General features: G+C 58.3%; 1 protein-coding gene across 1 annotated transcript; it reads right to left on the reverse strand.

The window, feature by feature from the left end:
• Positions 1-6: 6 nt before the first annotated feature.
• Positions 7-11,654, reverse strand: LOC117653481 (neural/ectodermal development factor IMP-L2). Its single transcript, XM_034399169.1, has 7 exons — positions 11,599-11,654; positions 3,978-4,095; positions 3,654-3,811; positions 2,986-3,229; positions 780-1,015; positions 561-693; positions 7-233 (listed from the first exon to the last, which is right to left on the reverse strand). Coding segments are annotated over exons 2-7 (891 nt in total). The 5' UTR covers positions 11,599-11,654; the 3' UTR covers positions 7-231.
• Between the last annotated feature and the right edge of the window lie 1,108 nt (positions 11,655-12,762).

A 12,762-nucleotide genomic window follows, 5' to 3' on the forward strand; every position in this document is an offset into this window, starting at 1 on the left:
CTAAGCCAGAATGTGAAACACTATTTATTCTATTGAAACAAACACATTTCTCTTCATTTGGTAACATTCGAATCATGTCTGAAGTAACTGGTTCTTAAATTTAGAGATATATAATTTACATATGGTGCATTATTTAATTGATGCTCATGATTTGTAATCTACTTAAAAGAAAGTCATTGTTTCTCAAAATTTTCTCATACTATTTTTTTAACTTCTGGCAGACCCCCGCGATTCTGCAAAAGAAGATACTTGATGTAATGTCTGGCAGAGTGTTTGAAGCGGATCTTGCGCCAGACCAACGAGAACCAGCAGGACAAGAAAGGCCGTAAAGGAGGTCCGAAGATGACTTTTTGACATCAAAATGTCATCTTCTGACATCAGTTTGACTTCCCCATCACCACGTAACACTCACAAAGCAGTCAAAGAAAGTCAAAATGACGTCAGAGTGATGCTTTTCTTGTTGAAATTTTGACTTAAACTTGTCATATTGACATCAAAATGACGTCACTGTGAGCGTTTCGTGTTCTTTGACTTGCTGTTTCTCCCTGGGAGGTACTCACACTTGGAGGGCGACAGCGGGTACACGAAGGTGGTGGCGTTATCGCGCCCCGTCTCGCTCTGCGCCACGCACGTGAACATGCCCATGTCGCTCCAGCGCACCTTGAGGATCATGAGGGACCCGTTGGGCAGGACCTGGTGGGGCCCCCGGGCAGTCGAGTAGAATCAGATTCACTTGGCTAAGTGCACGTCTACAGATGCACACTTGGCTGAGTACTCACCTTGTAGCGGTTGCGCCGCGCGCCGGGGCCGCTGGCGGCGATGAGCTGGTTGTTGTTGTCCCTCCAGAAGACGGCGGGCCTGGGGGAGCCCTCCGCGGCGCAGGGCAGGGTGATGTCGGTGCCAGACACGTCCATCATGAAGGTGGCGAAGCTGGTGATGCGCGGCGGGGCGGGCGCGGCCAGGCCGGCGTGCTGGCAGGCCGACAGCATCGCCGACAGGTTGCGCACGCCGTCCGCTGCAACGAGGAGGGCCGTCTCGCATGGGTGCGAGAGAGACAGAGCGACGAAAACGACTCTTCTACGCTCTTTTGGCAGCAGACAGACCCTCGACCGTCTCTCGGGCGAAGGGCCCGCCGCCCGATTTGCCCGCGCGGGGGCGGGGCAGGCGGAGGGTCGCTCTGTCTCTGTCGCACTCACGGGCCGCCCCAAGGCACGCGGCGGCCCGGGGCATCGTTACAGGGCCATCACGCCAAAGAGGCTGATGACACTCATGGGGCGCGGCGTGGGCGGACCACGAGCAGACCGTCGTCTCGTTGGACGGGCTGTCTGGCTCTGGCTATGCAGTCTCACCCCGAAAAGCAGACTGATTCCGAGAGTCGTTTTCGTCGCTCTCTCTCTCTCTCTCCCGCTCAGGTGCGAGGGAGACACGGCGACGAAAAGGACACTCGGAATCAGTCTTCAATGCTGCGTCCCTGTCTCTGTCGCACTCCTGCGGCACGGCCCACGAGTGCGAGTGAGAGAGAACCAGTGTTCGGAACGAGCCCGCAGGATGTCCGTCTCCGACCGAGTCTCCGACCGAGTCCCCGACTGTGTCGTGGCTTCGTTAGTCGCCCTGTCCAGCGCGAGGGCGGATGGCCGGGCGGTCCGGGACCACCAGCCGCCCCATTCCAAGGATCTGTTCGTCGCTCTGTCTCGCTCGCACCCCGACGGAGCGGCCCACGAGTGCGAGAGAGACAGAGCGACGAAGAAGCGGTCCTTCGGAACGAGGCGGCTGATGAGGGCGCTCTGGGGATGCACGCCCTTGACACGCGCGCTTGGGGGTGTACAGTGTGGTAACCAGCAGACTGATTCCGAGAGTCGTTCTCGTCGCTCTGTCTCTCTCGCACTCATGGAGCTTCCCGTGTAGGTGCGAGAGAGACAGAGCGACGGAAACGACTCTCGGGTTCAGCGTAGCGTGCATTCCGGGGTACAAAAACGACAGACCGGTCTCTCGAAATGAAAACGAGGCCTGCCGAGAGAACAAACAATTAGCGGGCCGCGCTTGCACCGCGTCGTCCTGGCGCCGCTGGCGCTGCCGCTGGCGCCGTGTTCGCCAGATGGACATTAGCTCGACCTTGGATTCCGCTTTGGTGCGACCCGCGTCGGTCGCCAGAGATTCGCCGCACGTGCCGACTCGTCATCGCGGTCGTCCCTCGCCCCCGCCACACAGTGGGCCAGAAGACCGGCGGAGGCGGCGAAAATTCTAGACGCGTTTTGAGCTTCAGAGTCACTGAACAGGCCTCGAATCGAACGTGTGACCCCACCAATGGATTCCTCGTTCGGAGAGCAATCTATTGATGGGGTCACACGTTCGGTTCGAGTCCCACTCAACGACTCTGGAGCTCAAAAGGCGTCTAGAATTTTTGCCGCCACCGCCGGTCTTCTGGCCCACTGTGCGCCAGCAGACAAAAGTGATGGAGGCGCGATGCGGTGCGAGCAGTGTGGGCGTTGAAGCCTGGCGAAGCCCCGCAGCAGAGAGGCGCCGCGACGATTGAGAAAGCGTGACTGGGGGCCGTCCTTGAATCACGCGGGCCGTTCCACCAGACGCCTAGGGACGACCCCCAGGCAAACGCAGGCAAGTTGAATAGCGGGCAAAGTTGCAAACGAAGCTTTATCGCGTACCGTTGGAAGCGCTCTCTGAAAACTCAAGTTGCACTCAGTACACACTTTCGTGCTCTATGTGTGTACTTGGTTATAGAGCTCTACGTGTTTACTCAGCACACACTTAAATTTTCAGTGCTGGAATCCGAAGGTGCGCAAAAATCAACCAAGCGCCCACTGTTGGGCGTACAGCACTACTGAACAGAAGTTGAACGTGCTGCTCGTTTTTGGAGTGCGCGTGTATGTCCCGTTGCTGGGAACAGTGTGCATCCAAACGCACTGCTCGTTGAAGCGAGCGTTGACGCGCCCCAGGCGGAGGGCGCCACGGACCGCCACGGAGACTCACCCACGACGTAGACGGTGGCGGGCGGCGAGACGTCGGCGTCGGTGCCGGACACGGCGGCGCAGGAGTACATGCCGCGGTGCACGGGCAGCACGCAGTCGATGATGAGCCGCGACTTGACCTTGCCGATGGCCGTCATGGAGTCGACGGGCACCAGGTTGGACGTGACCTTGACGTTGCCGCCAAGGCCGCCAAGGTCGTTGATGGCCTCCGCGGACAACAGGTTGCTCAAGGACTTGGCCTCGTCCTAGACGAACACTCGAACGGGCATCCGGCGTGAATACCGCGGGACAGGGGGAAGCGGGGAGCGGCACAAAGAAATCCCTCAAAGACGCCGGAGAAGGCAAACAAGGAATAAAAATATGCCGCCAAACGCACACACAATAGCAGCTCAATAGCACGGGCGCGGCTCCAGGTTTTTCTCGTGGAGAGGGCTGTTTGTCCACTGTCAGGGTTGAAGTAGAGCTTGTTGCCTAGGCGGCCTATCTACACTGCTAAAAACTCCGTAGTTTGTTACGGAAAATGTGAGAAAGGGGGGTACGTTAGGGACAGATTAGTTGCCAAAATACGGAAGTTCTTCAGACGTGTACTGGCGGTACCAGTGTAGTGGCCCCCCCCCCTCCCCCCGTTTTGGATCCGCGCCCGGGCGAGTATTTGGACCGCGGACTCACCACGCCCTGGCCGATGGGCTGGCCGTCGCGCAGCCACTGTATGGTGGGGAAGGGCCCGCCGAACGCCTCGCACTCCAGCTCCAGCCGGTCGCCCATCCGCACCTCCTGCATGGCGGGGACCACCTGTGACACCTGCAGCGTCAGCCGGCCGCCGTGCACTGCGGACAGGAACAGTAGTCAGACACTTTTTCAAAAAAAAAAACCAGCCTACAGTGGCATTTAGATAGAAGGAAAGGAGCTCTTCAAAGTTGACCACCTTAACAAAGTCATTTTTTTTCAGTGAGGTTCATTTTTTCTTTCCCCCTGAAATAGTGTTGTTGTTACCTTCGGGGATCCCGGGCAGGCCGAGTCTGTTGGACATGTGCTCCTTGGGGAAGTGGGCCTCCGCCTGCAGGAGGACGCCGACCACGGCCAGGAGAGCGAGCTGCAGGAGCGGAGACATCTGCGGGGCAACGACCAACACCACTTTTTCTAAAATGACTTTTCCCAACAAAATAAATTTCAAAAATACGTCCCTGGAAAAAAAAATGACTGAAAGACCACATTTGTAAATTTATGAAAATTCTTCTCGTGTGCGGGCCACATTTTTCCCAGATGTACCTGTGTAAACTCCCAATTTAATTTTTACAGAGCAAGTCTGACCATGGGACTGACTGGGTGCCTCGTAAGCACGTTTTTTGTAAACGCTTTTCTTTTCGGTCGACAAAATTTTCGTACAAACTTTCAGGGTCAACCTTCACCCGGCCTCCACTCAAAGAGCACTTCGCGACAGTGCAGTGGTCGCACAGCCGGTTAGCCGCCTGCCCGCCCCATGGCCCCTTTACCGCCGCGTCACCTACACCAATAACAGTGACCACTGACCAGGAAGTGGCGCTTCGCCGCGCCTTGGCCGCGCCTTGGCCGCGCCGGCCGTCTCGGTCCGAAGGTCGAAGAGCCTCTCGCCGCCGCGTTGCCGCCCTCACGGGGAAGACAGAGAATTGCTGTGGTAATCGACTCTGTCCGATAGGCTGAACGCGACAGCTGCAATCGAAAATCCGGAAGTACTCTAGACCAAAAGCTCGAAGCCACCACCGGGCATTTGTACGCTCAAGGACAACTTGTCTGGTGTCTGTTAACAACGTCGTGATCGTGGCAGGTACTGGGATTTTCGATAGCAACTATCGAATTACGCCGATCGAAAAAATCGATTACCACACCAAAGTCTTTTTTTTTCTTTTTTTTCCGTTGCCACCGAGGTTGCCGAATGGACGCTCCAACGGGCTGCTGGGGCTGCTGGGTGCTCGGCCGCTCACTTAGCCCTCCGGCAATCATGGCACTGGTCCAGTGCGGCGCTGCCCGGCCGTTTCGGCCCCTGGAGCGCCTGGAGCCCTTGGCACTCGCCTGCATGATCCGCGCAAGAAACGGAACGCCTTCCGAGCGCCGGGCTGACGTCATAACGGGGCGGGGCGGGGCGGGGCGGGGCGGGCCGGGGCGGGGCGGGGCGGGGCGTTTGCCGCGACAAGGCCTGCACTGCTCCAACACGCGGCCGGGATTAGCGCCCCAGCGCTGCGAGCTGCGAGGGCGTGCCAATTAAAAGTTGACTGGCGGCGCGCAAAGCGGCTAGCAGGGCCCGCCACTGTAAGTGTATAAGCGTTGTCGCGAAAGCATCATTCTCCCCCGCGACACGTCTCCCCGCCGATCGACGTGGCTGTGGCGGCGTGTGCGAGGCGTGCGCGTCATGTCGCGGCCCGCCGACTGATCCCGAGAGTCGTTTCCGTCGCTCTGTCTCTCTCGCACTCACGGAGCGTCCGCATTGGAGTGCGAGAGAGACGGAGCGCCGCGGGTCGGAATGAGCCTGCATCGGAGCGGGCCGCCACGACGCGTGGCGAAGCCCTGCAGCGGCCAACGAGTCGGCCCAGAAGGGCGCCAGTGGCGCCAAGGCGCGCCAAGGCGGGCAGGGCCTTGCCTGCCAGCTGGGCTGTAGAGAGCTCAGACGGGCGGACAACGGCGCCTTTGGCGAGCCCGAGTGCGTAGCAGCTTCGAGCCCGGCCCGGCCCGGCCCGAGGTGTGTCGGACGGGCCGGGCCGGACACCGGGTTGTCCGGCTGTCCACGCTGACAAACTTCGAATTCAGAGAGCCAAACCGTGCCCGCCCACCAACGAATCGCATGATACAGCCTAAAATTTGTCGCCGCATCGGATAGGCACTTCTGTCCGAAGAATGCCGTTGTTTTAGAAGTTTTGGACTATTTTGTTATCTGCTCTCGTCAGCCAGCCGCCAGTTTGATACGGGTGGCGCCACTAGCGGCTCCAAAGCGAACTAGAAATGTAGTCCGAACACTGGTAGAACTCAAGCGTAGTTTTACGCCTTTCTTCAAGCGTAGTAGAACTACGCTCGGCTTCAAGCATAGTTCTCCATTTTGCCCCTCTCCCGCCTATCTAAATGCATGGGAGAATTTCTTCTCTACGCTTGACGTCAAGCGTAAAGTCTTCAAGCGTAGTTGTATGCTTGAATCAAGCATAGAACTACGCTTCAGTTTTACCGGTGAAGTGTCCGCCCGTCTGAGCTCTCTACTGGGCTGGGCCGGTGGGCTGCTGGCTGCTGGCTGGCGCGCGGCTCCCGGAGCGCCCGCAGAGTCGGGGGTAGGCAGCCGCTGCCGTCGGCCGCACAGCTGGCCGCCGGGTTGCCTACCCGCCGGATGGCAGGCTGACGCCACGCTGACGCCATCTGGCGCCGAGCCGCGGGGCCGCCTGTTGCCTGTTGCGCGGGGCTGGCCCAGGCCAGTGGAGGAGCCAGAGCCGCCCCGAGACAAAGTAGCACCTTTTGCCTAGTTACAGGGGGAAAGTGTTGCCTTGTCTACCTTTCGGGCGGCTATCCAGGGGACAACTGTCCCGTTGCATCGCCCCCCACCTTCGCCGCAGGCCAGCCGAGCGGTTCAGGAGATCGGTGTGCCGCTCTGTCTCTCTCGCACCCTCACGGAGTGCCCCATGAGTGCGAGAGAGACAGAGCGACGAATAGCTCGGCAGGCGGCCGCCTTGAATGGCCTCTTGCCGCACTCGAAGAAGGGCGTCCTGGCCGCCCCGAGGAGGCCTTCGCGATCCCCGAGACCCGAGATGAACGCGACGCCGTGCGACGGAGCCGATGCAGTTCGTACCGCCCGGGAGTGCCCTTGCAGTGACCTTGTCGCCAGGAAGACGTTACAATTGGCGGCGGCGAGACGGTCACCGTCGTCGCCTGGCGACGCACAGCGCCAGCGCGGCCCCGCCTCGCCTGCGTCAAGGGGGTCTTGGAGAGGAAAGTTGAAACCCCGGACCATGACAAAAGCACTTGTTCTTCAAACGCATGGCCTCCTGAGGTTATTTTTTCACGGTCCGTACGCTGGGTATACGTCGACACGAGAACGCGTTCAGCGAAGCTCGACGGCAGTTTTGATTTCCGCCGTCACAGGGAGTCGCGCTGCGAGCCACTGCAGCACACTCCATTCCGAGAGTCCGCCCTCGTCGCTCCGTCTCTCGCGCACCGAAACGGGACGCCCCGTGAGTGCGAGAGAGTCCGCTGACATGACAGGCCGCTGTATGGTTTTAATTAGCGGTCCGGTCCGGGCGGCTGCGACGGCCCCTCGCTCCCTCGGCCCGCTGCGTGGGACGGCACGACGGCAGCGGCGGCAGCGGCGGCAGCGGCGTAACGAGGGGTGACTGGGAAGGCCACGACCCCGCCGCGCAGCGCCAGAGAGAGAGAGAGAGAGAGAGAGAGAGAGAGAGAGAGAGAGAGAGAGAGAGAGAGAGAGAGAGAGAGAGAGAGAGAGATAGAGAGAGGGAGAGAGAGAGAGACACGTACTCAAACGTTAAATGCCCCAGTCGGACATTTGTTTTATGGTCAAATGAACAAGACCGACAAAAAGAAAAGGAAGAGTGCATGGGAGGGAGGGTGGACATAAAAGTATAAATGCGGCTAGACCACATTATATCCAGGAAACAGCCTTCAGCGGGTCGGGAAAAGCCACGGAGTGCAGCAAGAGAAAAAAAAAACAAAGCAAGAGCAACCCTCGGCTCAGGCTGTGTGGTTATACGTCAATTTCCGTTGTTTTATTAGTGGGTAGAGAGATCACGTGTTCATGGTCACGGGTTTCAAATAAAAATACCAAAAAACATTCTTGTTCTTTGCTGTCTGTTTGGTTTTTGCTGACAGAAATTTCGCGTGTGTTCGGCTCCAGATGGCGGGAGGTCTTGTCTATAACTGCCCGTCACGGGGCGGGGCGGGGCGGGGCGGGGCGGGGCGAGGACTTATCTGGCGGGGTGCAGACCGCGCGCGCTGGCTGGTCCAAGGGCTGGCGGGGCACAGACGCTCCCTATCGTCGTGCGTACTGCCAGCGCCGCCAGCGCCGCCAGCCATGTGCGAGACAGGGAGGGACGGCGTGAGACAGTGTGAGACAGGCCAGTGACGGGGCGTCGGAGCTCGCCCGGCGAGACAGTCACTCTAGCGCAAAGCCGAACACAAATAAATACAATGGGGATCGTATCGCGCGGCGCCCTCTCCGAAATAGATGAAACAAGAGCGGAGGAGAAAGGAGAAGGCCTCTATGAAGAAAAGCAGCGTGAAAACGGGAAAACGGACACCTCGACGAAAATTTCACCGCACGACGCGGAAAACACAAACCTCTCGCGTAACTGCTGGACTACTCAAGAGGAAGAAAAGCGAGGGCGGAGGGCTAAGCGGGCCAAAGCCATATTTTGTTTCCACAAACAGAAGCCCCGGCCCTCAAGGGCACGGCGGCAGGGCGGCGGCAGGGCGGCGGCAGCGCGGCGGCAGCGCGCTGGGCGTTAAAAATAGGTGAGGTGCTCAAGACGAATCGACGCGGTGCCCCGCGGCCGGAGAGCGGACCCATTCGCATAAGTCGTGCGCGAGGGGACTTCCAGGGAGTCCTTGACTCCGGGGCGGGGGGGTCTGTTGCTACCTGTCCCGGCCTCGCCTATCGGCTTCGGCGCGAGTTTCGGCTGGCCGGGGATCCGGTTCAGGTCCCCGAAGACACCGACGACGACGTGGAGGCCCCCGGGGCACCTGGGTGATCCACCTGGATGACACTGTAATCGGAACGCGCTATCAGTGAGCCCGCGCCTTTCCAAACTATTATTAATTCCCCCCCCCTCCCCCCTCCTCGTCGCGGTGGTGTCGAATGGGCCGCGGGCAAATAGCGTCTCCGATTACCAGGCATGACTAGCGGATTAGCGTTATCAATCAACGTCAAAAAGGCGCGCCGTTTTCCGTTTTCGCGAGCCAGTTGGATTATTGTCGTCGATTGCTGTTATTTCAATCGCTTTTTCGGAGCGGCGAGTGCCACTGGTATAAAACCGAGGCGTAACATCAGCGCGATTAGCGTCAGGCGTGTGCGCCCTTCTCGAAGCACTCAGGCGCCTCTTTCCTCATAACTAGAGGCATGGGGGGGGCGTTGGGGGGGGGGCGGCTTGCCTTGAAGCGTAGTTATCTGTACGTTTCGAGAGCAACGTCAGTTCTTCAGGTGTTTGAATGAAGCGCAGCACTAAGCTTCAGTTTTACCAGTGGCGTTTGCAGTCATGGTCGTTTAGATCATAACCGATTGTTGGCGGGTTTTTAATGCCAAAGATTATTTGATCACACCGGCAAACTCTGCAAACACGGCTACACGTTCGAATGCAAACGTGTATGCATTCGATACAGCCGACCGGCGCGGGGAATCCTCCCCCGCGGACGAGTGCTGCTTCAATTTCTGCGTGCAGCCCAATCACTATGCCGGGATTAAAAATGCGGTCGGGTATCGCGATTTGAATTTCAGCGCGAGCGTCTAGACTGTTTATGTATGCCTCACGCCTCGCGGCACACGCGCCGCTGTCGCTGCAGGGAAGGAGTCGACCGCGTCACAGCACGCTGGAAAAGAATTGCTGCCTTTTTTAAAAAAAAGAAAGTTTGTATTGTGAAGGTCATGCAAATATGCAGCTACTTCGAAACAAGATCGAGTGGAATCAGAGCACATTCGATATATTCATAAAGGGAACACATGGAAAATTTTCAAATCGACTTAATTATTGGGTCAAAACAGCAAAAAGGATGATTCGATTCCTTTCGATTTGATTCGATTCCATACAATTAATTTCGATTCATTTAGATTCATTTAGATTCAATTCGATTAATTTAGATTAGGTTCGATTTAATTCGATTCCATTTGATTTGATTAGATTCCATTAGATTCTATTCAATTTAATTCGATTCTATTCGATTTAATTAATTCCATTCTATTCAAAGAATAATTTCCCAATTCGATTATTCGAGATTGAAAAAGACCGCTTCGCAGGCCACTAAATGCAGCGAGGCGAGAAAGGGGTGGCGGGTCCGGGTGACTTTAAGAGGCCCGCCCGCGCGCCGAAGTCGTGTGTCTGCATGCAATCTCCGCTGGCATTCGGGGCGACGTGGGCCGAAGGGTCGAAAGACGATCCGAAAGACTGATGGAGAGAGCGCGGCGGCCGGAGAGGCGGTGGTGCAGGGCAGCGCGGCCACGGGGCAGCGACGGCCGCCCTTACAGTGTGTGTACGCCCCCGCCCCCTCCCACCGAACCATTATTTGCAGGGGCGCGTATTTGCAGATGGTTGTCAAGGGGGCGTTCGTGGGCCGGCTGGCCTGGCCGGCCGGACTGGCCGAGCTGGCCAGACCCCTTTCCCGTCGGAGGGAGAGAGAGGGGGGGGGAGGACTTTCGTCTCGGAATCAGCTCCTTTGCCGGAGCCGCCCCTGGATGACTGCGTGCCGAGTGCAAACAATCGCCATAGCCGGAACGAGAGCAAGAGAGAGAGAGGGAGGGGGGAGAGATGGAGAGACCCCGGCCTGTTGCTTCGCGGGGGCGGACGGAAGGAGAGAGAGAGAGGGAGCCCGGAAGAATGCCCGTGCCCCGGAACGAGGCCCGGGCCAAAAGCATGCCAATCACTTCAGGGACCCGGAAATCCGACAACCTAAACGCACTGTAACCTGAATAAAAAAAGGAGCCTGGATAAGGGGTAAACATGCGTCAACAAGGTACGAAAGGAAAACAATCATCATCAATGAGATTGCCTTGACTTTTCTGGGTGAGAATAAATTAAATAAAGTCACAGACGGTCTTTAGAACTTTCTTCTACTTTCTTCTGGTGCGACATCATCCAAGTCTCAGCGATCAAATGTTAGTAGTGCAGTGCCTTCAAGTGCTTTCCGCGCGTCGGGAAAGGGGTTGGTCGAGATTTAATTGAGTTCTTTCACGATCGATTCAACAATGCACACCAAGAAACACAACGAATTTTCAGCTAGCTGGGTTTAACTTTTTTGAGAACGCACCGACTAGGACGCCTCGGGACGCCTGGGTCCTTGAGGATGCATCCGTCGACGGGACCGCCATCCGAAGGAGTTGACGAAAAGCGCGGCAAAAGTGGGCAAGACGGTCTAGGGCCACATGTCCTCTGTTACGCGCAGACTCGTCAAAATGTCTCTCCACTACTCACGCTCATTTTGGGCTCCGGGGCGCTCTGCAGGTGCATCACGGTCTACATCGGGTCGAGGAGGATATCGCCAACGGTTACAGCTAGCAGGGCAAGTAGGGGTATTCTTTGGAATCGGGACGACAAGACAAAACCAACGGTGCTAGCTTCGAGCGGATCGGAGAAGTTTGGACCCGGGTTCAAATCCCGGAGGGGTATAAATCACGACCACTTTTTTAAATTCAAGTTTTGCATTGTTTTAATGAGGTTGCTGGCCAATGACGAAAATAACACTAATTTTGACCCAGACTCAGGTTAAAATTTCGTCAGGGTTGAACGTAGGTGAAATTCGTGAAATTTAAAATTTACGGGACGGGTTGCCGATGTGTATCGCCACTTTTCCTGTTATTTTTAGAAAAATTGAAACTTTTCCTTGCGCCGGGAGGCCGCAGCGACAGGCGACCTGCCGCAACCCGCTGACGGTTGCCCCTCACCTCTGGGTGGGCTTGGTGCGGCTCGGTGCGGCTCGGTGCGGCTCGGTGCGGCTCGGTGCGGCTCGGTGCGGCTCGGTGCGGCTCGGTGCGGCTCGGTGCGGCTCGGTGCGGCTCGGTGCGGCTCGGTGCGGCTCGGCGCGGCTTGGTGCTGGGTGGACGGCGGCGGCTGGAGGACGGGCTGGGCTGGAGTCGGTCGGGCAGGCCGGGGCGGATGTCCAGGAGGAGCAGGTCCAGTAGCTCGCTCGCAAAGCCGGCGTCACATAGAGGGCTCGCGCCCACACGCACGCCTATTTATTGGCTGCGAGGGGCGGGCCGGCGGGCCGGCGGGGCGCGGTGGGGGCGGCATCCCCTCCAACGACTCGCCCCGACTCACCCCCGGCAGAGGGGCGGGGGCGGCACGGCGGAGGCGGCGCGGCGGGGCGCGCCTGCTGCAGACTGATTCCGACAGTCGTCGCTCTGTCTCTCTCGCACGCATCGGCGGCCCCTATGGGTGCGAGAGAGACAGAGCGACAACTGTCGGCATCAGTCTGCAGCGCGGGGCGACGGCGAATCCGCAGCCGATTTCACTGCGGCGACATGACCGCCGTGTCGTTGGTCGCCTCCTCGCGACGCGACACCGCGCACGGGACACCGCCGCCTGCCTGTTGCCCGCAGGAGACTGATTCCGAGGGTCGTTTTCGCCGCTCTGTCTCTCTCACACCGGTACGGGACGCTCCGCGAGTGCGAGAGAGACAGAGCGACGACTCTCGGAATCAGTCTGCACTGCAGGTCGTGCCCGACACCCGCGCCGCATCAAGCCCCTCGAGGGGTGATCGTCTTGCAGGGGAGGGAGGATGAAGCGGGCTGCTGCAGGCGTAGACAATGACGCTCCATCCTTCCCCCACTAGCTCTAACGACCAGGGCTCGTGGGCTCTCGCGGCTTCCCGTCGTGGTCCCCGAACGGACGCTCGAAGAAGGGCAGCCGGGTCCAAGGTGGCGGGAGGCAAAGTCGCGAAAGTTGCCTACCTGCAGGGAAAAGTGCAACTGGTTGCCTACTTTGCAGGCGACGGCCCCTCCTCTGCTTGGATTCACGTCGCTCAAAACCAAGTCCCTCCACCGATACGGCTGCTGCAGATTCTCTCCACGTGGCGGTCCCCCAGGACTTTTTTCCGAACAGGTTTCTTT

This window comes from Thrips palmi, unplaced genomic scaffold (assembly GCF_012932325.1).
Source record: "Thrips palmi isolate BJ-2018 unplaced genomic scaffold, TpBJ-2018v1 HiC_scaffold_8, whole genome shotgun sequence".
In the NCBI taxonomy this organism is placed as follows: domain Eukaryota; kingdom Metazoa; phylum Arthropoda; class Insecta; order Thysanoptera; family Thripidae; genus Thrips; species Thrips palmi.